The sequence below is a fragment of the Neolamprologus brichardi genome, chromosome 11 (assembly GCF_056152115.1).
Source record: "Neolamprologus brichardi isolate AB-2024 chromosome 11, ASM5615211v1, whole genome shotgun sequence".
In the NCBI taxonomy this organism is placed as follows: domain Eukaryota; kingdom Metazoa; phylum Chordata; class Actinopteri; order Cichliformes; family Cichlidae; genus Neolamprologus; species Neolamprologus brichardi.
The window spans coordinates 23561140-23589040 of record NC_142114.1 but is presented as its reverse complement, the minus strand read 5'-3'; the positions used below and the strand labels follow the sequence as shown (position 1 = coordinate 23589040).

Sequence of the window (27901 nt, the reverse complement as noted above, 5' to 3'; positions counted from 1 at the left end):
TGAATACAGGAGCCCCACCCACCTGTCGTTCAAATTCTTAGTGTGCAAGAAGCAGCCAATCAAAAGTTAGTTGGTTTAATTATTTAATTAAACCTAATTTAATTTAATTAATAGAGTCAAATGGAGGGATTTATTTAAATACAGCTGACAGCACTTGTAGTAGGAACAGTGGGTCAGAAAATAAACTCATCCAGCAGTGACATCTTAGTTTACAGTTTAATATTCATTCAGGTTGTGTGAAATGGTGAATTGTGTTGCATGAGTCTATCTGCTGTATTTGATGTGTCCCCTGCAGGCGTCGCTCCTCTCGGGGCTGCTTGTATTCATGCTGTGTGTCGCCTCTTCACACTGCCAGGAGGAATTTTCTGGATACCACTCAGGTCAGGGCTTCCTCATGCTGACACTGATTTAACTTTAACCTCAGGTGAAACAATAGCTGTTTAGTCTTGTTTTACTAAAGAACAACAGGTGACAGATAACACAATTATAGAATCCAGCTGAGGAATATTGTAAACTGGTTTCTTCTAGGTAACTAATCGACAGTTAATTATGATAAACACTGCTTAATTATTTTTAAAAAGTACCTTCACAACTCATTAGTAACTTTCTTGTTTAATATCGTAGTCAAGTAAAGGCTTATCTGGAGAAAAAAAGTAACAACTTTAAATGAAATGCATTGTTAGGCGAGCACAAAATTTATCACATATTCATTACAAACTCATATTTATTCAATTATTACCACAAATTATTGTTTGTTTCTTTGTTTTTTCAACAAAAAAAACCCCCTTCAGATTGTAACTTCATTTTATTCATAAACTTTAATGCACTGACTCAAATCACAGTTTTGCAAGAGAGGAGAGATGTTTTTGGAAGTTGTTGATCTGTATGTACAGTATGATGCAATTTTTATCCTCCCACATTTGCTGTAAGTTAAGGGCTCATCAGGGAATTGAACTCGGGTTCTTGCACACTCAAAACAGGAATCATACCCTTAAAACAACGAGTCAAATTTCCCCATGTGTCTCACACTGAGTTCTTACCTCATGTATTTTGCATGTCTATTCAGGTGAGGAACACACTTATGAAGAGTCTTCTGCAGTTGACCACTATGACAACTTAGCTGCTCCTCAGCCAGGTGAGATCAGTAACACAGTTAGTGTAAACTATACCAGAGGACACTCTCTGACTGTTTGAAGTCCTCGGGGCTCCAGACCAGGACTACTGACTGTAACAATGCACCACAAAGTCCAAACAAAACTAAATGTCTTAATATCTCCTTAGAATATCCACCAGAGCCGACTCATAGCTATGATGTGGACCAGATATTCGAGGAGGAGGATTATGACACTTATGGCCCAATCCCCACCCAAATCACCATGATCACTGAGGACACCTTTCCCTACATCACCACCACTGAGTCCCACTATGCCAAAGAGGACACTGAGATCGTGCAGGTGGGACAGCTGTGTGCTGGGAGTGTCAGGGGTAGCTCAACAACAATATTAAACTGCAGCAGGAAGAAATGTAGAGAGAGCTTTAAAAAACAAAAAGCCTCTATCAGTCTCTCTTTGTTCCAAGCCCCTCAACAATTTCATATTTGCTAAACATAAATAGGAACAGAGTTTTAGTTTCATATAGCATTCATAAAAACCTGACCTCTCTCTCGCATAAAAATCTTCCTATTAAAGGGCACTCAGCCCATTGTTAAGGGTCATTCAGTCCCTGTACAGCCAAGTGAAAGCTTGGTCTGCATTGTTGGCAATAAGTCGGATTTATTCCTTATGGGTTTTGGACTTTGGCAAGTAGCAGAAGGTTTGTACTTTGGTGGTTTCAGGATCTCATCTATGCTTTTTTGCAGATGATGTGGTTCTGTTGGCTCCCTCAGGTGGGAGCCTCCAGCATTAAGTGAGGTGATTGGCAGATGAATGTCCGCATTTCCAGGTCTGAGGTCATGGTTCTCAGCTAGAAACGGGTGGAGTGTCCACTTCAGGTCACAGGGAGGTGGCTGCCCCCTGGAGGCACTTAAGTATTATTACCGGCAGTCTTCTGTAATGGGCTAGATTTTCTACAAATTTTGTTTAGTGATGCTGAAAGCAAACTGCCTGCTAGAACTATCAGTCAGTAATTGCTCCAAAGTAAGGGCGCATCCACGATTTGAACCTACGAGAATCATAACCCTACACCATCAAGCCTCTCCTGCAACTTGTGGTTCTTCATGATGAAAATGACATACTTGTTCCAGAGCATAGCTAATCTGAAGCACTGCACAAGGCCAACAAGCGATTAAAAAAAAAAAAGATTGTTACGAATAATATAAAATTAGGATTATTGAATATTCCTCACCAATAATGAGATTTAAAATTATTTTAATGTGTCCATTTTAGTTTAAGTCAAGCAAATATGAGGTTGATTTGGTAACTGTTCTCTTATCGCACTGCAAAATTGTAGCAGCTTGATTTAAATTTCTTTAAAACAAGGAAAATGGAATCAGGAATGTCTACAAAACCATGTCTATGCGGGTGCATGGCATTGGGTGTAGTGAAGCTAAATTTGAAGGACACCATAGGTGTGATAATATTTGTTAATGTTGTGTTTTAGGTGCCATATGAGCCTGACACTGGCTCCTCAGAAGAGTCAGGGGGCGATGCAGAGCTTGGGCAGGTGAGGCCAACAGATTGTGACTGTGAGCCCGGAGAGCCTGGATTTGCTGGCTTCCCAGGACCAAAGGTACAGCCACATTGCATCACATCACTGCCTAAATGTAATCAATGGCCCCTTTGTTTCATTCTTACACTGCATGGCCTGATCCAAAACTAGGGTCAAATGTAGGTTTGTTCATGTTGTAGTTTTTGTTTTCCACAGTCTGATTCCTTTTCTCTTTCTCTCAGGGATCCAGAGGCCTGCAGGGTAAAACCGGTAAACCAGGGTCTCAAGGGAGAGAGGTAAAAGTCTTAAACATGAATAATGGATGTTTGTTTATGACAAGAATGCCTGATTAAAGTGATACTAAAGTAGCAGCTGCATATTCAAGTAGTTTAATTACTGGTTATTTATCCGTTTTGTGTTTTAGGGCTATAAAGGGACCAAAGGTGTTCAGGGAAGGAGAGGAGATACTGGACCAGTGGTGAGTAAATCATGCTACAGCAGTCACAGTTGATACTACCATGCAAAATAGCTTGTATTTACATTTGTAGCTCCCATAACACTGTGAAAGTAATGACAGCATTGGTGTTGTAACATAGAGTGAAAGTAAAAACTGAAGAAAAAATAAAATGAAACTGAAAATACTGAGTTTTAACGACCATAAAAGCCAGTCAGCTAAACAGAAAGTAAAAGAGGTATAAGCAGCAAAGGAAAGTTTGTTAAAAACCTGAAGCCAAACTGAAAGTGAAAGCTCTTCATTTAAAACTTAATTAAATTGAAAGTAATTCTGGTAATTTAAGTAATTAAAGACTAAAGCAGAAAAAAAAAATCTTGTTTATGACAGGAAAAGGGAAAAAAAAGTGTTTTGTGCTGTTTTAGTGTTATTTTACACAACAGACACCTCGAGGTGCCCCAACTAAAGTAGGATTAAGATATAATCAGTCATTTCAATAATTTCATTATTTTTATTTTTTAAATTGATTTCACCATATATCAAAAATTCACTGTTTATAAGTTTCAGCTGTTGCAATTTTTAAGACTATGAAACTGCTTTGTTGTGTGAGGAGAGTGAGTGTTGTGTATAAGCTTTGGAAATGCTTTTGCCCTTGTCTGTTGTAACCTTTGACCTCATCTTGCAGGGTGACCCTGGTCCTGAGGGAGATGAAGGAGCTTCTGGTTTTTCTGGAGCCACAGTGAGTTAACCAGTCCATCCTGAAGTGAAAGTTAACTGGCTACGTTTACATTTTATTGTGACTATTAAAAGATATAAGTGCAGAAAACCTTTTAAACTAATAACTGAATTTGTTTTTCACTAAAGAGTTAAGCTCTGTAAAGCTGCAGCTCCATCTGTGAGGATTTTTAAAACTTTCCTAAGCTTATTCATTGAATCTGTCAGGGAGAAACTGGACTTCCAGGAGAGCCAGGTGAGCCTGGAGATGTGGGTCTAAAGGTAAACACACACACACACACACACACACACACACACACACACACACACACTCTCTCTCTCTCTCTCTCTCTCTCTCTCTCTCTCTCTCTCTCTCTCTCTCTCTATCCCTCCCACCCCTCTCGCCTCATTGCTTACACTCAGTCATGTGGTTGGAGGGATGTTGATAGATGCATCATTGTTGAGTTAATGCACTGATTACAGTAAACATTTAGTATTTCCATAATGTCTGTGAATGTTTCATGCCGTTCTAACTTTTTTTTCATTTATTTATTTGATTAGCGTTCAAATCTCTCAGTGAATACAGAATAAAGATGCACGAGATAAGCACGAGATAAGGCTAATCAAAAAGGTATTGGCTGTAGCAAATGCTTATTATGCCAGCCCTTTTACCAAAAGATCCTTTAGGAAGCAGCTCATTACATAGGGCTCGAAGCAAAAGAGTAAAACAAAACAAACAAGCAAACAAAACAAGCTTTCATCTTAGATAAGTAAGTACATTAAATTAAATTTCATAATTATAATCCACTCAAAACAACTGAGAGTTTAAGTATTATTATTATTATTATTGCTCTTCTTCATTCTTGATTTATATATTTTTCTAATACTCTAGTTTTAAACATGTTTTTAAACAAGGAAAATGAACTACACCTTTTTAAGTCACTGTCACAACTATTCCATAAGTTAACTCCTCTAACAGAAACACATCTATGCTTTATGTTTGATCTTATCTTAGTTAAAAAAAAATCTGTTCCCCATAAGTCATTATTGACTCTCTCTGACTTCAAACAACTTCTGAGTACTGCAGCAAAGCAAGTTACTTTGTGCTTTATATGTTATCTGTGCCATTTTATATTCAACTAAATCATAAAATTTCAGGGTATTAAAATTAATAAACGAAATGTTAGTTAGTTCTATATAGTTTGATTGATTTATAATTCTTATAGCTCTTTTTTGTACCTTGAAAATAAGGAGAGTTCTGGTTTTATATGCATTACGACATATCTCTCGACAATAGGTCATATATGGAAGAACAATAAAGTGCGTATGATGAATTCCTGTTCAGGACATCCTTTATTTTGTAGAGAATAGCAACGGTTTTTGACATTTTTGTTTTCATGGTTTATATGAGACTTCCAGCTCAGCTTATCATCAATTATCACTCCAAGAAATCCATTTTTATATACTCTTTCAATTTCAGTTCCATTAACCCTGATTTTAGATACATTTTTCATTTGTCTAGTGCCAAAAATAATACATTTTGTTTTGTTTATATTTAACGATAACTTATTTATATCAAACCAGTTTTTTAATATATTTAACTCCCTTTCCACTGTAGTCAGAAGCTGTTCTAGGTTTTTACCTGAGCAATACAGAGTGGTATCATCAGCAAACAAAACACATTTTAACAGTTTGGAAACACTAGATATATCATTTATATATAATATGAATAATATGGGGCCCAGCACAGAGCCCTGAGGAACCCCACAAGTTACCTACAACTGATTAGATTTTACATTGTTGTTTTCGACATATTGATATCTATCATCCACGTAACTTTTCATCCACTTGTATGCTATCCCTCTTATACCATATATCTCTAGTTTATTCATTAATATACTATGATCGATTGTATCAAATGCCTTTTTTAAGTCTATAAAGAAACCAAAAGTATATTCCTTATTATCTATTGCAGTAGATATCCCTTCTACAAGTTCCATTACTGCCATCGAAGTGGACCTTTTCGTTTTAAAGCTGTATTGGTTATCACTCAATATATTTATCAAGTTTATTAACAAATAATTTTTCTGATGATTTTTGTGGGAGTAGTGATATTGGTCTGTATTTGGTAAACTGACATCTCTCCGTTTTTATTGATGGGAATAACTTTTGCTATTTTTGTTTTTGAGGGAAACACACCAGTTCGATAGGATAGATTACAAATGTATGTCAAAGGTTGCACTATATAATCTATAATACTTTTAACTAGTATCATGTCAATACCAAAACAATCAGTGGACTTTTTATTTTTAAGTGTTTTCACAATGTCAGGTATTTATCTACAAGTTACAGCATCTCTTCCCTTTGGAGCATTATTTTTTTCTGTGCATTATTTACAATATTTTTGTTTGTTTAAATGTCTTCTATGCTCCTGTCAATAAATAAGCAAAATATTTGCATAAAGATAGACAGACAATACCTAAGCAGCCTGCAATACCTGCAACAGATACATTTAGAGAACTATATGAAGTGTAATTATCAATTGCATCAACCCCATCAGTAAGTTTAAAATTCACTGAAGTGACATGTAATATAATAATAATTTAAAGAAAGCTCATTTGACCTGAAATTATGTGATTTTATGGTGAAAGAATTACAGTTCAGGGCTTCATAATATTACTTTGTGGTAGACGTCATAATTATTAGATCTATCTATTGCTATTTATATGATTTATTATAAATATATAATTAATTTAGAAATGTTATGGTTTTAAATTACAGATTTACATTGAGCCATTGTATTTTTATACTGTTTTGCATTTGTTTAGCCTAGCAGTTATTATGTGTTATTAGCAGCTCAAGTAGCCAATAATTAGCCAATAATTGCAGCGCCTCTTCTTGTTGACAGGGTGACATGGGATTGGAGGGACCCCGTGGAGGAGTCGGACCTCCTGGTGAGACTGTAAGGAACACAGCTACCTCTCAGCCTCTCTGTGGTGGAAAATTTTAAATCTAAGTTAAACTGTGTCCTTCAATAAGCTGAATAAGAACAGGTTTTTAGTGAAACATTGGCTTCAGCTCAACTAAATCAGACTAATTCTGATAAAAGTGAAAGTAAGGAAGTCGTGACTCCATGATGAGTCACACTATTTTTAAATTGGCAGATGTTATTTAGTCTACACTGAATCAATGGGTTTCCGTGTTGAAAAAAAAAAAAACAGTGCAAAAGCACAGAAAGTTTTAATAATTGGATTTCAACTGTTGTAGATGCTACGTAAGCATAGCAAGCAAATTATGCAGGCACATTTTTTTAAAAAAAAAAGATTAAATTAGATTAATTTAAGATATTTCTTTCTGACAAAACATGCACTGACACATTCAGGAAATGAAAGGCAGGAAATGAAACTGAAACCACCTCCCACTGCAGACTGAGACAACAGAGGTTGTGTCATTATCCTGGAAATCACCCAGAGTATCAACAAACAAATGACACATTTAAATAGCAGATTGGGGCTTTGGGGATTTTTCTGGCAGTTCCTGATAAACTTTGTGACCCCTAACTGCAGTTACACACACACACACACACACACACACACACACACACACACACACACACACACACACACACATTTATTCATGCACAAAAACAACCCATTCAATCCACACATGCTAAGAAAACAAACCATAGATGTTCAAAGTTATCTGTAATAATGAGAAATGGCACAGGAAAAGAATATCGAACACGCTGACTGAAATGTATGTAATACTTCGTAAAGAAGCCTTTGTTGGGGACAAGATGTCTCCTGCGTGGAGAAACTAGTCACAAGCATTACTCAGGTGTGATTTTGTCCCTTTCTTTTACATAGTTTTCAAATCCTGAATGTTCTGTGAGTTCCTTCTATGAATTCTGAGCTTTAGTTCTTTACATAGATTTTCCATTGGGTTCAGGTCAGGTCTGAGCCATTCTAGCAGCTTTATTTTCTCTCTCTGACACCAACTGAGTTTCCTTGCCTGTGTGTTTGGGATCACTGTCTTGCTGAAACGTTCCACCCTTGTTTCATCCTGGTATATGGTAGCAGATTTGAAACCATGAAATTCCCATCTCCAAACTTCAATGTTGCTCTGGTGTTTTAGGGTGATATGCAGTGCCTTTTGACTTCCAAACATTATGTGTATGAGATCCAAAGAGCCACTCCGTACTGGCTGAAGAATTGTAAAATATTATTACTACCATAGTTAAATAATATAGTTCCCTGCTCATGTAAGAAAGGAGTTATTAGCACTTTATCACAACCCATCTCACATGATGGCCAAGATGATTACTTCATCTGTTATGATGCTATGCTACCCGATCCATACGACGCACGCGAGAATCTTACTTCACTTCCTCTCTTTGCCAACATTGTGACAGTTAATGTATTTGAATGACACGGTTAGCGCCAAGTAAGCTCCTAGTATTTCTGGACATATTTCCTTTTCGACTGCCCGGGACATTTAAACAATGGATACCTCCATATACAAGCCTATTGGGTATAAAAATAAAAATTTGTAATAAGTCACGTGAAGATTCATCAGCCAAATTAAGTGTTTACTGACAATTGACAGTGATAGCGGACATCATCGTCACAATTCCAATCAATCCTCTCCACACAGACAAGCATAAACACACTCGACTATTACTAAATCAAATTTAACACGCATACACAACGAAACAGAAGAAGAAGAGAACATCTGCACATAGGCGGTACGATCGGGTAGACCGGATCTTTACGGTCTGACTTTTGAACATGTGAGTAAGGATTGGGGAGTCCTGATCCGTAACTTTTTTTTTTGGTCTACATTGTATTGAAATGTTTCATTATTGCAAACATTTTAACAGATACTTAATATTGTTAACATCTTAACAGATACGCTGACCCGTAGCTATAATAAAATGCTTCGAGCGGAAATAGATGTCTTTCGCACATGCGTGGTACGGATCGGGTTTCCGGTACGGATCGGGTAGTGACAATGGGCAATGAGTTTTTGCCTGCAAAAAAATCCTGCTCTTGTAAACACATATTTCTTTCAAACCTCTAGAGTCGTTCTTCATATTAGGCACAAAGTTTCACTTTGACTCAGGAAAGAACATAAATTTTGATGTTCAAATTAGGACAAAAAATAAATGAATAAGTGATGATGCAATTTTTAACGAATGGATGAGACAGCATTTTCCAGTTAATGTTTCAGTGCCATAATTCACCATAAATCACCACATTTTACTTTTGGCTAGACCCTGGATTGGGGAGATTAATATTATAGACATGGATGTAACCCTAGAACTTGATGAGCTGACGGAGCCACACAACTGGAAAAGGTGGTAATTAAGTTTTTTGGATATTTCAGGGTCGTCGTGGTGATGCTGGGCCTGCTGGAGGAAGAGGGACTAAAGGTACCAAGGTAAAAGAAAAAAAGAGTGATAACTATGTCCTCATGATAATTACACGACTGGAATACAACAACGCAGCTGTGTTTTATGTTCAGTAACATTTTGATGAGGCAAATGCTGAAATTATTTTATTAATATTTTTATTAGTATCAGCATTTATAAACTCAAATATTAGTGGTTCTTTTCAATTTTTATCTTTATTTATTTATTTGGCCAAGTCAATAGGCCCATAAAGACATGGAAATAAACTGATTTGTATTGTTTTGTTTTTTTCTTAATAAATTATTGAATAAAATACTGTTTTAAAAAGTAATAACAGTAACAATCAGTACTTGTTACTAAAGTGTATACAGTATGTATATGAATTTTTTATTTTAAGTTTCTGTATTTTATGAATTTATTTACACTGAATAATATAATAAAGTTTTTAACCATGTGTTTTGAATGCTCTGGTGTTTTATTCATTTTTGGCACTTTGGATGGATGTGTTTCTTCTTTTTAGGGCGCTCCTGGTGACAAAGGCAAACAAGGTCCTCAGGGAAGAGACGGACCAAAGGTATACAAGTATCACGTACTTAAATTCTTCAAAAAAGAAAATGTTTGGTGATTTCCCCTGGCACACAACTGTAGATGGTTTAAAATGTCTATGATCAAAAACTGACACAGTTTCTTTGCCTAAAAATAAATAATATTCTTTTTATTCTTCTGCATTATGTCTAGCTGTTTATTGCACAGTTTTTTGCTAACCAGCAGTGCCGGTTAAAGTCACAGCTGTCTTGGTGTCGATCTAAACATGTTTGTTCTTCGTCAACAGGGTCAAACAGGAGCACCTGGGTTTCCAGGTGATGTTGGCGAGAGAGGCTACACTGTAAGATACATCATTACTGGTCATGGAAACTACCTAAACATCTTAACATTTACTCTATGTGTCATCATTTGATTTGAATTTTAATCTCATTTGACTTCCATAACCTTTCCTTTCTTGGCAATTTTTTTAAATCAAAACAATTGATTCAAAAAATTGTATCAAAGGTTTTTAAGACATCTGATGATGCAGTTTCTCTGGTGTATTAATATATATCTGGGACTCTATGCATTAGTTATGTTATGCAATAGACAAGTTATGTTATGCAATAGACAAAATATCTTCAAATATCTCGGCATGCTTGTTTTTATCAGCATAAAAGTGTATTAATAACTTCTCTGTCTGTACAGTCTCAAATTTACTCAATCTGAGAAGCACAGTAGTTAGTTTTACCTCTATTAGCAAATGAGCAGGAGGAAATTTCATTAGCTGTGAGCTGTGAATTTGATTAAATCTACATGAAAGGCAGAACGTACAACATTTTTTTTCCTATGTTCTCCAAACACGCTTTTCAAACTGTCCCATTACACAGAACAGAGTCACAGATATAATTCCATAAACCTTTCCTGGGTTGAGGAGATTCACTGTTTCTCTTTTCTTCGGGTTTCCATTACAACAAATACTGACGCATACTATAGCGGTACACATGTGACTCTGTCAAGGGTTGCCTTGTGGTTTAATCTTCCTTTATTTAATTGTGTTCCATCTACGTAGCAACAGATGATATCACTCAGACTCCTCCTTTTAAAGTGACACAAGCTCCTAAGCTTCAGGCTCTAATACAAAGTGGCTTATTTAGTGTCTTCATTTCTAAAATTTCCCGAATTCACTGTTTTATATAATTTTCTTCTTCACGTCATATTTGAACTCATTTCTCTTTTTTCTTCTTTGATTTAAAAAATTCTGAGAACAATATTTCTTGTTTATCCTCCTCAGGGTTATCTTGGACAGCAAGGGCCAATCGGAAAGAGCGGTCCGAAGGTACACAAATAAACTGAGGCACTTTTATTCTGCTCAAATCTTTTTTTTCGTGCCCGAGTGTCTGTATTTAAGTGCACCCAGTCATCCTTTCAGTTTCCAGATTATGACCTTCATGATTCAGCCAGGGAAGAAACGTTTGCATTTTATGAGTCTGAGAGTCACTCTGGCTCCTGGCCACATTTCACAGGAATCTCACATAAATATTATTAGTGCCCAAAGGGTACATTTTTTTTTTCCAGTTTGGATATCTCATTTCTGCCCTTTAGCAAGACCACATCACAAACTAATGAATCAGCCATAAAAATAGCTGGTAAAACTCCCTACAAAAAAGCTAAAATAAAGAGAATGATGTAAATATTAAAGAATTTAGTATTAATGTAACACACAAACATATGCAGTGTTAGTTGACTCTAAGTACACACTTTATTAAGCTGAATAAATGACAAAAACACTTTTGTATAACAGTATATTTTATAGCAACACACAATAAAAAAACCAAAAAGAATAAAAACGGTTGAAGTTGAATTTTACTTAAATGTGCCAGCACAAGCACATGTATGTTTCCTTGCCTCCCCCCCCCCCCCCCCCCCAAAAAAAACCATTGTTTTTATTCATAATTTATTCATTTGTTTAACTTTATATTTTTCTCCTGTTTGCTGGCACCTCACCAGTGGTCCTACTGAGACTTCAGAGTAGTAGTCAGGAAAACTTCATGTTGACTGAAGGCTTTCAAAAGCCTCCTTCAGCAAAACCTTTTAAATAAATGATTAACAAGGTACAGAAACATTTTTATCGTATTAAAATTCAAATAAAAATTAAATTAACCACAACAAGAATAAAACAAGATGATTTGTAGGAGATCTTAATAACCTTTTTGCTCAGTTTTATCAGAAAATCAAAAAAACAAGATTTCTATCTTGATGCATGCTCAATCATCCAGGTAAGTAAATCTCCAAAAGTTGATTCTGTTCATCTGGATGTAACATTTTCAGTGGGAGAAACTTTTTGTCATTCATGCAGGTTTCCCCAATCTTATAAACAGTACATTTGTATAATGACTGAAACCAGCCCACTGAAGAAACAATGGGCTGGGAGGTCAGTTCCTTCATTGTGATTATGCAAATTCTCATGACCATTGATCAACAACCACTGATCAAAGCCCACTGATCAATGGCCATGAGTACCATTCACAGAGAGTTGGGGAATGGCTGCAATCACAGCATTGTACGATGGCGAAAGATGTACCCTTAGGCCCCCTCCTCGATTCAGAGATGGTCTTTCCCTTTTCACGTAAATGGCCTCCTTGACTCAAACCAGCATTCCTCCCTGTCCAGGATGGTGTTCGCTCTGTGTTGTAGCGTCCTGATGACACCCACTTTACACTCCAGTGGATGATGAGAGTCGAACCTTAAATACTGATCCGTATGCGTAGGTATATGGTACACATCAGCTTTTAGCTGCCCCCCATTACTGATGGAAATCTTACAGTCTAACAAGGCTAACCTGCCACTTTTCATATCCAGATGAACAGAATCAACTTTTGGAGATTTCTATCAATGGAAATCACTGACTGAAAAATGTGTATGTATATTAAAAATTCTATCATATTGAGAAAAGTGTGGAAATATATAAGAAAAGTTGGGAAAATATATAATAAAAGAAGAGGATGCACAGTTTCCAGTAACAAAATTCCAAATATTTAATGTGTGTCAGCTATTAACTAAGTGGATCATGTGACAAGTTGGCTTATTAGGCAACACCAAGCCAGAAAATGTGCTATATAAAGCAATTACACTAATTAACTAAAGAACACACACACACACGAGATGAAAGGATGAAGATACCTAAAAATCTGTTTAACGAGTAGAAATCAGGAGTATGCTTAGTTTAGCTTAGCATACAGACTGGAAATGGAGGGAAAGAACTTGTGTGGTTTAGACTAAAGACAACAAAACCACCTACTGGCCCTTACTAAATAAGAAACTCTTTGGCAACCCTTATTTTTCACAATATTTTTTATTGCAACAAACTAAACTTATGACAGACGATCATGTTTGTCAATCAGTCACAAGCGGAAAAAGATCATTTCTTCCTGTGCTTCATATGACCTTTGTAATCTAAATGTGACACTGAAAAACGGGAAATATATTTGATCTGATATAACGGATGATAAGCAGATTCAATAAATCAATGTAGATTCTCATTGGTGGCAGGCAAAATCCCCATAAGCTGTTTTTCTCTCAGTAGGAAAGAAAGTAATTTTCTTGTGAGTCATTTCTAGCTCTTATAACTTTAGGTCTCCCTGAAACTTTAAGTTCAGAGAGGAAAAAAAAATACCATATATTACACTTATTGCTATAGGGTTTTAAAAAAGTATATGTTTACCTTTTCTAACTGTCTATACGTAAGTGAGCTATAGAAGCCAAAAATAAAGTAGAAAAATGAAAAGTGTCAGTGATGTAATCAAAGTAAAGTAGAAACTGGAAGCACTGGATTAAATCACTGTATTAGCTGTTTTGGCAAGAGAATCGAAAACACAGAGTAGTTTCTGAACTTTCCCAAAGAGTTCTCTCTTACTTTGATCTCAGCCATCTGACTTTTTGTTGAATATTTTTACACTTACAGAGATGTTTACTGAAAAGTTTCTGTACAAAATCCTCACTGAAATACTGAGTCAAACGGGGAAATGCATGAACACTGGTGTCTAATAAGAGTGCCAGTAAACCAAAATGAGGCTAAGGTTCTTTGAAGAGCTGTAGTTGAAGGGTAGTATGTAAAAGTGAAAGTAAAGAGTTAAGTTAGTACAGGAGTTCTCTTAACTTGAATTGGTTCCCAGAAAATCTATTTAACCTGTTTAACCAGTTCATAAACATTTAACAGTGTGCTGGTGCCAAAGTTATTTATAATGTGTAGTGTAATGAACAACCCAAGTTTTTGTTTAACTAGTTTCACACACAGCAGCACGTCAGTGTGATTCACTGACAGGAACAAACAACTCAAAACTTCATTTTCAGTTTTCTCTTAGGATTTCCTGAAGCTGAAGCGGTTCCGATCATTATATGATTATCAATTGATTCATTGAGTCGTTAAAAAGTAGATTAGCTAGTTACATTTTCTGGAGTCCGTTATTCCTACCACTCCTTTTTATTTTACTTTTTTGCTGAGTCATTTTACCTAACCTAATCCTTGAATCCTAATCCTATCCTAAGATAAGGTGTAGAAGTAGATCAAAGATGCATCTTTTACTCTTTGGGAACATTTTTGTAGTGTTTTGGCTCACACATAGTTTCCTTGAAGTCTGTGTGTGAACAGAATGGGAATAAAACTGTGTTCAGACTGTTCAGATTCAATTAAGTTTGTTGCTCACAAAGTTTTTAAAAGCACATTATGTAATATTATTGCTGTTCATACACTTTGTGCTTTCAGTGATTTTTTTTATTGTGGTGATATGTGCATCTTCACCAGTAGTATTTCTTTGTTTTTCTTTTATGTTTCTTCTTATGTATAGTATAGTAGAAAAAGTGCTATACAAGAACCAGTCCATTTCACATTTATCATCCTTTCAATATGACTTTTGAGTTTTGTAGTTTTAGCAGTCATTAAAAATTGTAATTTTGGATGACGTTTTGCAATATATTCAAAAGATTTATAGACAATCTTTGCTTTTTGTCTGATTATATCCTTCTCTCCTTCGGTCTCTTTCAGGGGACTAAAGGTTACAGTGGCTTGCCAGGACGAGGTGGTGACCCTGGAGAAGATGTGAGTAGATTAGAAGAAAAAGAAAAACTGTGCACCTGTTTCTATGTCTACAACCATTGACTCCTACCTTTTGTTTCCACAGGGTCCTATAGGAGTCCCAGGGTTTATGGGAGAACCGGGGCCATTTGGTGCCAAGGTAACCACAGGCAGAACAAGGCTTTGTTGTAAACATCCAGTTCATGTTTCTAAGAAATTGCATGAACCTCAGTAGTCATTTCATTGGAGAACACAGAGCTACGACTTCAGAACATGTAATTCCTACATGAATAAAAACATTGCGCTCTAACTGCTCAAGTACCAAATAAGCAGAAATAATTTGGTTCAAATTGCTGAATTCCTACGATTTCTGCAAACTTCTCATTTTGTCTTTGCCCCACTGTTGGAAGTAGACATCATAGTTATAAGTGAGTCTTTACTTACAGGTATTTTCTGAGTCAGTGTCTCTTTGTTTTATACTAATTGCATAAATAGCAGAATTTTTTGTGAGTCATAAAAAGAGTCTGGACTATTCAGTGTTGTCTAACTTACAAAACATGTTGCAGGGTCTCTGATTATTCCTCAAAATGACTCATGTCATGATTCATTTTCCTAATAAAGTACTATGCAATTTCGTGAAAAACTAAATACATGTCAACAGATTTTAGAACTACCTTTAGCAGAAATAACCAGAATTAATGGTTTTCTGTATGACTAGAAGTCTCTCATATCATTGTGTTTATGTGCAGCATTCTTAAGGTCCACATCATTTCAGTCAGTTTCAAGTTCAGACTTTGACTGCACCATTGCAACACCTCAACTCTTTTCTTTTTCATTCATTGTGTTGTAGAGTTACTGCTGTGCTAGGCAGCATTGTCCTGTTTCATGATTGACATTTGACCAAGCTTTAGCTGCCAGACGGATGGTCTCACATGGTTGGGATTGAGGGTCGCAAATGCTAATGGGTTCAATCCGGTCTTTAAGTGATGACGTGATGAACCCTCCTTTTCGGGCCCAAACTACCCTGCGTTTATTAAGGCTGTTGTGTTTTTAACATGTTTTAATGCTTTGTATCTTATCCTATCTTATCCTATTCTTATCAACAAGCCCTTAAAAACTGTCAGTGATCACTGTTGGCCTCTCTCGGTTTTCTCGGCTATTTACTTTAAAGCTCAGTTTTTAAAACCTTACGTTGTAACTACAGCCCAGATCATAGAGCAATAAATTAATGATTAACCTCGCATTGTGGATGGATTATCTCAGTTTTTCTCCTGACTGAAGTTTGGTCCGTTTACATCATCCTGCCATGCAATTGCATTTGTCTCTAACAATCAGGATCCCTCACTATTGAGTGGAAAAAAGTTAGTGTTCATCCTCCAGCTTCACTGTGTTTATATTATGCTAACGTACCTGTGTCGCTAGTGTCGTAGCACATCATTATATACCAGCTAGCCCAACTTCAGCAACCCTACAAATGTCACTGCTGTTTAGTATTCTGTCTTCATTTATGTTGGACGTGATAGGAGAGGTGTACGTCTTAATTTTTTTTTCAGAAATCTCTAAGTCAGAACATGGTATATTTAGATGGAAACTAGCAAGCTAACTTCTAACTCCGTTGAATTTAATAAATTCTGTTTTCATGGATGCCTGGATGTTAAACTTAATTGTTACACCTGGTAAAGCAGCCACACGGATCATATTATTACAGATGAAAGAATTTAGACAGTTTTTCAACTCCCAGTGATGCCGCAGTGATGGTTTGACTTAGGGACCTGCGGCAGAGTTTGGGTACAGACACGGCTAATGACGTCAGACTTAAAGACCAGATAAACTGGTCCACAGGGCAAGTACTGTTGTGGGGATGGACTCTCTTGAGGTGGTTTCAGAGAGGCGGCTGTACAAGACAAGGACAATGCTGGACCAGCAACAAGAGAGACACGGAGATTACCCCAATGCACCACTGAACGACGCAGGAAATCATTCCTGCCTGTGCATCTCTGTACAACTCATCCATGTAAAGCACAAGTACACACTGCAATAGTTGTACACCCATTGTACATCCTCTACAAAAAACAAAACAAAGTACAGTGTGATAAGATGGACACCTAAATGTCAACCATATATGTTTAATTTGTGTAACATACTGGAATATTTATAATTAGGGCTATTTATATCTATTCGAGCCATTTTGTTGTATTTTATAACTTTCATATATGGTATTATTTATTTAGTTTAGTTATTGTTCTTATAAAATAATGTATTCTGATTCTGACTGTAGAATACTTTGGCATACACAGGAAATCATGTTCAACTCAATAATTTTGAAGTGCCCAGGCTCGAAAACAAGCTCAAATCATCACCCCTCTTTTTTTTCTAATTGAACTGTCGTCAACTTTGACAGTTTGCTGAGGACTTTAGGATCTCAGATGTAGCTTCTGGGTTTTTTGCAGTTTCTTTGAGCACTGCATGGTATTGTGTTAATGCACACCTAAATGCTCCAGAAAAAATGTATGCTTTTTATAAATGTTCACACTTGCTGATGATCAGCAAATCAAGTGGATTTGATTTGGATTTCCGTAGTTAACTCCTATGGAAGCAGTAAATGTGTACCTTTTTTCAAAGGACTGTAAAATTCCAGTGAAAACCTTCTTTTCTTGTCTTTTTTACTGTAATTCTGCAATACTTTGGCCTTAACAGCAACACACAGCTGTAGCATATACCCTGGACCACCAATGTTTCTTTCACCATATGACTCCTTTTGTAAAAGTCATTGAAAAAATAGATCCTAAAGCCACCTACTGTACCAGGAATTAGCCCCAAAGGTGGTTTCTATACACTGAATGGTGCTTAAATGTCAGGACAGGTTGTTGTCAGCATGATACTGAAATGTGAACTGTGGAAGTTACAGTCATGAAACTTTATAGGTTATTGTCATCCAGACACAAACTGGTCTCTAGTGTCTATTTTGTGTTTTCTTCCTTTAACCTGTTATTACCTGCTCTTCCTTGGCAGGGGAGTAAAGGCGATGGTGGCATCAGAGGACCTCGAGGCAGAGTGGGCGCTGGGGTGAGTGAGTGGCGTCAGAGTTATAATACAATGTGGGAAAGACAAATTGCAAAATTTAGACACCCATAACCACTTAAATGTCTTGAAACACCAATCATGAAAAACACATACATTTTCAATTGATCACACTTAGGAAAGCCCAGTCAATTAACTCAAAAACTCCACTTTCAGTTTTTCCTTTTTCTCCCACAGTCCATTTCCGTGTTTGGTTCTTTTCCTTATTTACAAACATACAACAATTCTTGTGACAATTCCCACAATAAATCACGCCCATTCCAGTTCTTCTTTTGTTCCCTTAAACTGGAGGATTTTCCCATGAGCAAAAGAGTTACTTTTGCACGTGTGTTTTTACTTACAGGCCAGTCCAGTCTTTCTAGTCCAGTGATCTCAGGTCCCTGCCTGTCACAAGTGGTTCTCAGACTTTTTCTGGAATGCCCTGCTGCAGGAGCTGAAATATAGTTTATTCCCAATGCCCCACAATTTTTATCAATCATTAAATGTAAGAAAGGATCCAAAATGCATGCTATATGGACAAAAAAGACCACCTCTGAATTCAGGTGTTTTTAGTCCCATTTCCACAAGGTGCACAAAATTTAGCACCAAGCCATGCAGTTTGTGGTACTGTAATGGTTAAAAAAAAAAAAAGCCATTTTGCGAAAATCTTACCTTCTTGATATTCAGTGATAAATTTTAAGTGTTGTTATTGCTTAAGAACGGCAGCAATTCAGACATGGAGTGGAAGATCACTGTTCAAGTTACAGAGCAGGGTTTCTGAATACTGAGGCACATTGTGCGATAAATTAAAGTAAGCGTTCCAAACCCCCTCTGGCTTAAACAGTAGCACAAAAACTGAGCATGGTACGGACTTCGATGGCCAAGCTGTTCCTCTATTATGCAGCTGCCCAGGTGCTTTTGTCCATGTAATGTTAGTGAAATACAACAGGTAAGAATTATAAGAACATTGGCAACATTTTCTTAAGAACAACTTCTTTTTTTTAGAATATCATGTTGCCAGTGCCAAAGTTTTCATTTTGCTTAACAGAGGTGATGACTTACGATACCAGCTGTCATTCACCTACAGTCCAGTCTCGAGATCCCTCCCCAGGTGTTTCAACCGCAACTCGCACCTTGTCTGGGTGACCTCAAGAGCTCAAACTATGATGGAGTTGGGCAACATCTTACAAAGATTTCACACTTTCACACAACTCAGTGACCGAATGACCCAATGCTTTATTCACTCCTTGACTCATGTGACATCTCACATGATTATTAATGTGTCAACAACCCTGAAGACCACTTCCAGTTCCCACTGGAGGTTAACACTGCATACTGTATTAATTCTAACCCGCTCCTGAATAATTTGGAATTAGTTCCCAATTGAAAAGATGGAGCATACCAACATGGCAGCACTGAATGTAAACAATAGTAAAACTGCAAACTTTTATTCTGTATTCCAACTCTTGTGTATTTTTCACTCATTAAATAGGTCCTATGCAGAGCAGTGATCAGGTTCTATCCACAAATGTGTTTTTTTAAGCATAAAGAATAAATATTGTGCTTTATTTCTAGTGATACCTGAATGGCTCTAGCTTGCTGACAGTCAAAACAAATTCTGTTTTTCTTGGAACGCTCTAACTCTGGAGTGATGTCACTCCTGACTTCCAAGATATCTGGAATCTGGAATGCAGCATAAATCCCTGGAACTTTAAAACAGCCTCTTGGATGAGAAGAGAAACATCTTCACAAACCTAAAAAAGTCCAGTTGGTTTCTTTTTAGGCACTCAAGACTACCATGTCCTGGATGACTAAGAACCTACACTCACAATCAGTAAACTAAATACATATAACCTTTCATCAAAAACAAAAGACAAATCTTCATAGCCAGTTTGTAAAAGTAGTTTTCCCAATAACAGAAACAAATTACTGAGAAAGTACCCTAGTTATGACCATCTGGGTTATGTGGTCTGAGAAGCCAAAAAGCCAAAGTTACACATGGGTTTAAATTGAGTAATAGGGACAGACCCTTTGGTTATCGCGACATCTGGTGCTTTGTTGTTATTCATTGTCTTACCACTCTTTGGCCAGTCCCATGTAAATGTCAAACTAATGTTGTGTGAAATATATGGTCTCTGTAGGCTTAGGGGAACTTTGGCAGTTGCATTTAGCTTTTATATGCCAGGGTTTTTTTCTTTTTAATTTTCTGGGAGATACCAAAGGGAAGTGAAACATATTGCTAGACATAAACAAGTTCATATCTGTTTTTATCCATGAAGATAATATGAATAATAGGGCTGCATTTTATTTAAGAAATAGAAATTGAAAGCAGAAAACATCAAACAGTTACAGATGAATGCGGTGAGATTATTTATAATCCTGGGGAATATCAAACCTAACAAATTAGTTACAAAAATATATTGAATCTGGGTACATTCAAGCTATTTACTGGATGCACAGAATAGATACTTAGCAGTGGACTGCTTTTTTATTATTATTTTTTTAATTCTTTCTCAGTTCAGCTGATCTAAGTTATGGAAACTGTCCATAGATCAGCGAATTGCAAGTCAGGGAAAATCCAGAAGTGGAAGTGAAGATAACGGTTTTCATTAAAACATAACACTGTACAACTTTAAGCAGCTGTTCTACTGAATAAGTAAAGAATTTTCCCAAAGCTCAAATCAGCAGATTATTTTGGCATGAATACAGTCAATGAAACCCATGTGACCTTAACAGTGAAACTATGAAAAGAGGATATCGCTAATAGTAAAAAAACAAATAACAAACACACTGTTAGTTTGGATTATAGCTAATAGATCCAACAGGCAAACTTAATGTATTTTTATGTGTCTCTAATATACTTTAATCCAGAGTTACATATCTGGAACATCTGGAGAAGATGTTGACAGAGAGATGAGAAGCTCAGTAAACTGGTGACTGACCATACAGTGCTTTTACATTTTTTCATTACAATGGATTCTATCAGTTAAATCCTGAGTAATTATTTCAAAGTTGGTGTTCAGAGAACTTTTCAAAACCAAACATTGCTTTAAGCGCAGCATAACTGATATACATTTTGGCATATAAAAATGTAAGTGGTTGATGGATTTCCTTCAAATTCAGAGAAAACAACAAGTAACCCCAGCATAGACCCTTGTGGCACTCCACAAGATATTTATTCAGAGAAATGCAGATTTTTTCCCCCCATCACTTGTTTTAGTCTTGACATGAATGTGATTTCTAAATGACTGAGTCAGTTTCAGTAAGACTGTTGATTATTCTGATGAAAGACTTTTGACTGATTACTGTAATGTAAATAATATCGTTAAGTGACCAATTGTTTGATTTTCATACCTCATCATCGTCTATTCAAAGTTACCGTATAGGCAATAGCTTAAGATTTCTTTAGCTGTTTTTAATATAATTGTAAAAACAGCAGAAATGATAGATAAAATATTTGCACAGTGCAAGCCTATTTCATTTTCAGTTGCTGTTTTTTTTTATTTGTTCAACAGGGAGCCCAAGGAGAACAAGGAGATGCTGGAATACCAGGAAAACCAGGAGCAAAGGGCCTCCAAGGCCCAAAAGTGTGTGCACGCAATACTCTGTGTTCAACATCTTCAAGGATTTCTCTCTTCTATCTTTCAGTCTTTTAAGAAATATCAAACATTGCATTGTTTTTGCTGCACCAAAAACCTCCTTACACTTGATTTTTTCAGCAAATTACCACAGTTGCCAGTAGTTTGTTTTGAAGACACCAACCTGTCTGCAAACACTTGCCAACTACTCAAAAGAGCAGTAGTGAAGTTCCACCAAAAGTCAGCAAATAGTGAGTTTTTGCAGACAATTCTGTGTCTTCCACGCAGTCTCCTAGTGACCAAAACAATGGGTGGTTACCAGGCGGTTTTGCAGTCAGGATTACTGCATTAGCAACTTGTAATAAACTAATAAAAGCAGTTATAGTTTAAATATTAACTTAAGTATTGTGCTAATCATTCTATTTGTGTTAGTTTAGTGTTAAGTCATTCTTCCAAACGTCTTCCACACATTTTGATAATTTTCAGAACTGACCAACAGACCTTTAATATCTAGATATATTATTTAGTTGTGTGTTTAATTGATTTTTTTTAACAGGGGCCCAAAGGTGAGACGGGACCTGATGGGGAGAAGGTGAGTTCTTTAACTACACAGTCAAACTGCATTACAATAGTAAAATAAAATAAAGGTATAGCAACTGTAACTTGTGACCTTTTGTATGCCTAAAAGACCAGACACACTTTCACTTGTAAACAAAACATAACACATTAGCTACCAGAGAGTGCTGACTCAAAATTCAAATTTAAGGCTTTGAAGTCCATCATAAATTGTTGAAAACTCTGAGTCAGTGAAAAAAGACAAACAATCTTTTGTCAGTTGTATGGTCAGAATAAGTAGCTAGTAAAATACATTCCTATTTAGAATCACTTTCATGTGTCTGTGTGTGGGCGGAGGTGCGGTTTGAATAGCTAAGTTGGGGAGTTCCCTTGTCTGTGTTGACAGAGTTTTGTTGTGTTTGACATGAACTTTGTTGGGTATTATTTAGTGTCAAGGCTCAGGAGCTGCTAGTGTTTGTGTGTGTGTTAAGGCTTTCTTTTATCTCATGGGTGTAGCAGTTTCTCATTTATGTTGGAGTAGAATAAATGGAGGAAAAAACTACCATAGCAGTAAAACCACACGTCTTAATATTGTTGAGATCTAATTCAAAATGAAAGTTGGAAGGTTGTCGCTCCACTTGTAAATTTGGCTGAAAGTTAAAAATACTTTTCCTTTTCAACACATCTGCAAACTACTCAGTCCCCCACCAGATTAACACCCTCTTCCTATGAGGCAGCAACTATAGCACCACCATGATGTCCTCAGAGTAGAGCTGCTGCTCTACTCTGGCTCCTTTTGATGTGAAGGAATACCAGCTGTACTTTGAGTTCCTCTCGAATGGCCAAGCTCAGAACCCTCTGAGATGCTCACTCTGAGCATGAGCATAAACATGCTTCGGACAAAGTTGTGCTGCAGTCTTATTCTTTCAGTTACTACCCTGAGGTGGTGGCCCAGATGAGGGTGGAGATGTAGAATGAGCCATAAACTGAAAGCTTCACTTTCAACCCCAGCTCTCTCTTCACCACAACAGAACAGTGCAGTGTCTGTATTACAGCAGATGCCTCACCAATCAGTCTCCCAGTCTCTTGCTCTTTTCTTCCCTCACTCATGAAGCAGATACATAAACTCTTTGGGCAGCAACTTATCCTTAAACCCAGACAAATTTTACTCCACACTTTTCTTGTGGAGAACCATGGCCTCAGACTTGGAGATGATAATTCTCAATGTTTTATAGTCAGATGCAAACCACCCCAGTGCAAGCTGAAGGTTACCACCTGCAGAAAGCAGAGATGATATCCTGACACCACTGAACTGGGTCTCTGAAACATTTGTATTTTTAGAAAGCACTACTCAAAATAGAAAATAATGGTGTCACATCATTTGGAACAAATTGACTGAAGTCATAAAAAAATGGGAACAACAGGAAAAAGGTTATTCTGCAGGAGTCTGCGAGGACCCCTGTCAGTAGGATGTGGGTAAAGACATTGTTTCTGAAAATGTCTCCTGACCTGATTAAACGCAGAAGGGAATTACCCACCGTTGAGTGGTGTTTTGTTATTCCTGCTTGTCCTGTTAGTTCTGTTATCGGTGACTCAAGAAATAAAGCACCTGCTGCTGGTTATATTTTATATCCTCTGCCAATCATAACAACTTCCTCTTTCATCATATTTACTTTCCCCTGCAGGGTGCAGCAGGGAAGAAGGGCACGAAAGGCGAGAAAGGACAGAAGGTGATTTTATCTGTTTACAGTTAGATAAAGAAACATCTTCCTACAAACCGTACTCTCCATTTCATTTCCTCTTTCCACCCCCGCTGGGATTTATTCACTGGGTTTGTTCCTTTTTCGTTTTACCTTTCAGGGAAGCGTAGGAGACCGTGGAGACAGAGGACAGGTGCGAACGTGATTTACATTTCTTGTTTTTACTCTAACGTCATAGAAATACATGCACATGATGCAGCGTGAGTTTCTGAATCCATAAAAAAAACATTTCATGCCTTTCCTTATTATACTGATTCTAAGTTGTTATCGGTTTTAGTAGAACATCCTACATATATCTGGCAAAAATCTGAACACATTACTCCATATGTAAAAGAAATATATAAATAATTTAAAACCATGAACATTAAACAGGGCTAATCGGTCTTGATAGCCTTCAGAGTTTTAAGGTCATCCTAAAGGAGTTGGATGTCATTGAACTCAGGTCAGGCCAGTCATTTCTTTCCCACACTTACATCAGAAAACCCACTTTTTAGGGAACAGGCTTTATACACAAGGGTATTGTCATGTTAAAGCTGAAAAAGGCAAAGTTATACAGGGACTGGTGTGGAGTACTGCACCAATAAGCTTAGAAGGAGATAAAGTTAATACTGAGTACAACCGAGTTAAGTTTGTTGGTTCAGTCATCCACAACAGCCCCAGTTAGTCACATGGCCCTTTGGGAAAACTGACAGTCCAGCCCTGCTCCAGTATTGTCCGTTGCTTCAGTGCAGCATGAAGTTTGTTCTAAGCTATGAAACAACAACTTTTAGAATAAACAAACAAACAGGCATCCAGTGTAACATTGTTTCAAAAGACATTCTGATGCTGCAGCTCTATCACTTGTCTCAAAGCAGAGGTATCTACATTAGCATCTATTCTTCGTAGCTGCCAGAACTGTTTATGATTTCTCCATACTGACTGCCAGGTTAACAGCTGACAGTTGAGCCAAAGCTTATGTTATTATGATGGGATTTCAAGACAAAACATTCAAAAAATTTTTATCATCATCACACATTTTCAAAATCCCTTCACTTCACTTCCCCGTTGCCCATGCTGTAATCTGTGTAAACATATAATTTGCAAAAACTCAGACAACTAACTAAAAGTTAGTCATACTAATTTCGCTTTTTGGGGTATAAACAGTAATCTGTTGTAGTGTAAACGTACTCACATGCCTCTTTCTTCTTCATTTGAAACATCTTCTTTTGACAGCGTGGGCCTAAGGGAGCTGTTGGTCCCATTGGGGCTCCAGGCCCGGTTGGACCTCCTGGCATCCCAGGGGTCAGAGGACAACGTGGTCCAGCCGGGGACCCAGGTCTTAAGGGTCGAGCTGGACCTAAAGGAGTGCAAGGTCCATCTGTGAGTAACATCTGCATGGGGGAATGCATGGATTTTTGAATTAACCAAATTGAACATTGAAACAATATTCATTTGTAACCATTGTGAACACCAGTTCATCAGTGTTAATACTTGAAGGTTAATGTGAGAATTTGCTGTTTTTCACCACTAAACTGAAAAATCCCTGTTTTCAACTTAAGTTAAACTTGAAACACACTCAGTGTGTTCTAAATAATATCTACTGCCTTATTTAAAAGAGGAACTAAAAGTATCGCTGAAACTTATTTCCCTGACGTCATTTCCTTCCTGGTTCCATTATTTTCACTTCAGTTAGTCATTTTGAAAAGTCCAAATGTTATATGAAAATATTAATTGGCTTATATTATTTTAGCTTTTATACATCTCACAAACAGAAGGCTGATAATACCACAGAAAAAATTACTGTTGGAGAAATCACAATAACGTGTCTTCTTAAGAGCTGGGCCTCAGTCTACTGAGATCATTAATAATTAGAATGAATTCCCATTATTAATTAATGTGCACAATATTTTTGTGATTAACTTATCATTCATTTTGTATCTTAGACGTCAGAGAAACGTCCAACACCTCCAGTGATCAGCATCAGATGTCTGATTTTCTCTGAACCTGATCAGTTTATTATTTTGTTCACACTTAAAGAGTAAGATGATAGCTTCTTACTGTAACGCTGGAGTTTTGCAGCATTGATGCAGAGAATTTGAATTGTTTGTTGTCCTGCAGGGTCCTGGGCTTACTGATGAGCAGGTCTTGCAGCTCTGCAGAGGTGTTGTCACAGCTCAGATCTCTCAGTATGCGTCCTCCATCAGAGCCAAGTGCTCTCAGGGCTGTCCCATCAACAACCGGACACTTATCGGGCCCCCAGGAGCTCAAGGGCCACCAGGGCAACCAGGCAAAGCTGCAAGTCCCTCTTCAGTCTTTTTTATTATTTATTATTTATTTGTCATTTTAATAGCTGCTGTGAGATAAACTAGGGATGTGATGTAAACTCTTGAATGTCCTGCCCTTATACCTATTAGTACATTAATATAATTTCTGCCTTCATCTACCAGGGTAAAGTAGGAAAACCCGGAGCAAAAGGAGCCAGAGGTGTTCAAGGTGACAGAGGACTGGAGGGACAAAAGGGAACACCCGGCGACAGAGGCAAGAGTTTCCTACTCCCTTGACCGATTAAATACCTATGTTATTTTTTTACATTTATGCTTTTTATTGAAGGTTTTAGAGTTTAAGAACTTTGAAAGGTTAAGATGGACATATATGGGCACATAGTGGGGAAAAAGTTGGATAGCTAAAGAACAACGCTAGTGTAAATTAAACAATTTAAAATTATTTAGAATAGTATTCTTGCCATGGTTTTTACTCACAGTGTCAGTATTTCATCAAAAGGAAAAAAAAACATAGTTGTGCAGCTTTGTGAGTTGTATCTTTTATCTTTTTTAAAAGGTCGAAAGGGACCCAAAGGCGTTGTAGGAGATCCGGGTATAGGACTGCCAGGACTCGACGGACCACACGGACTCAGAGGTAGGACACTGGTCGCATCCACACTGTCAAACATTACTTCAGGACTGGGGTTTTTTTTGTTTTTTATCTTGAATTAGATTACAGTGAAAGATAACAGTGTATCTGTAATAAACAAGTAGTAAAGCCTGAATTTTTTAAAAATAAAAAACATACTAATTTATTTATTTAGTCCGTAGTTAGTTAAACTCAGTACTGTCTTGATATAGCGTAATGAATGTTTACACCATGTTTTCTTTTTTCAAATTTTGCTTTTTACAGGTTCACAAGGTAACCCGGCAGAACCAAAAGATGGCATGGAGGGTCCCCGTGGGCCTCGTGGCTTCCCTGGTCCCGTGGGTCCACCCGGCATGGTTGGATTTGCAGGTGTACCGGGATTTTGCGAGGCACGAGACTGCAGCATTTATGCACCAGTGATGCGCAAAGAGCAGGGTCTGGTGAAAGGGCCAGTGAGTTAAAAAATCTGAACCTAAACATCAGATATTATGGTGCTTATATGAATAACTTGGCGTTAACAATGAAATATTTTACATACAATATTGTGACAATAGTCTGTCAAAAGCTGTGATATAAATGTCAGTGGATAAAGTGTAGTGTCATGATGCACTTCAAGATTGTGCAGAAATCTCATGCCTCTAGTCAACATCTGATACCACACAGGGATTATATTTCATACGTGTTCAAACTCTGCAGCAGTTTTTACTGCTGTGTATGTTGTGATTTTAGAAAATGATAAATTATCCCAAGCTGATTCCTTATTTCTTCATTTTAGTTTTTTAATTTCTCTGGTACCCAAAGAATAAATAGATAAATCTATGTAAATATTTTGTAAAGACTCTAAAGTACATGTACTGCTCTCTGAAACAAATAAACAGATGTGTTCTTTAGTCAGTCTGAGTCTTCAGTTTTTCTGACTGGGTGCATTTTTATTTTATTTTACTTTTTGCAAAGTTTTTGCAGTCAATGACCCCAGAAATGACCTGGTTTCAATTTCCTGGATCTTCCACGACATTATAAACATCTTTTTTTCAGTGATTCAAATAAAAATGAAAAAGGAAAATAGCATATTACACTCTTATTATCAGGGTTTTTTCACTGGATTTCTTTCAAATATATGAAAAGTACACTTATGGTAATGTGTGGCTTAAAAATACACATTTACTATGTGACCTAAACAATGTTATAGTTTCAAACTAACAGTTCAACAAAAAAATGGCAGAATGAGTAGTACAGAAC

At 36.9% G+C, this 27901-nt stretch overlaps 1 protein-coding gene across 1 annotated transcript; it reads left to right on the top strand.

Annotated features, from left to right (window-relative positions):
• Positions 1-280: 280 nt before the first annotated feature.
• zgc:113232 (uncharacterized) lies at positions 281-27514 on the top strand. The gene is made up of 25 exons (XM_035908174.2): positions 281-380; positions 1067-1135; positions 1282-1454; positions 2599-2727; positions 2889-2942; positions 3071-3124; positions 3783-3836; positions 4040-4093; positions 6720-6773; positions 9197-9250; positions 9742-9795; positions 10054-10107; positions 11041-11085; positions 14791-14844; positions 14927-14980; positions 17833-17886; positions 21396-21467; positions 22015-22050; positions 23699-23743; positions 23874-23906; positions 24986-25132; positions 25871-26047; positions 26200-26290; positions 26591-26668; positions 26927-27514. The coding sequence occupies exons 1-25, from the start codon at positions 281-283 to the stop codon at positions 27121-27123; spliced, it is 1986 nt and encodes a 661-aa protein (XP_035764067.2). The 3' UTR covers positions 27124-27514.
• The last annotated feature ends 387 nt before the right edge of the window (positions 27515-27901 follow it).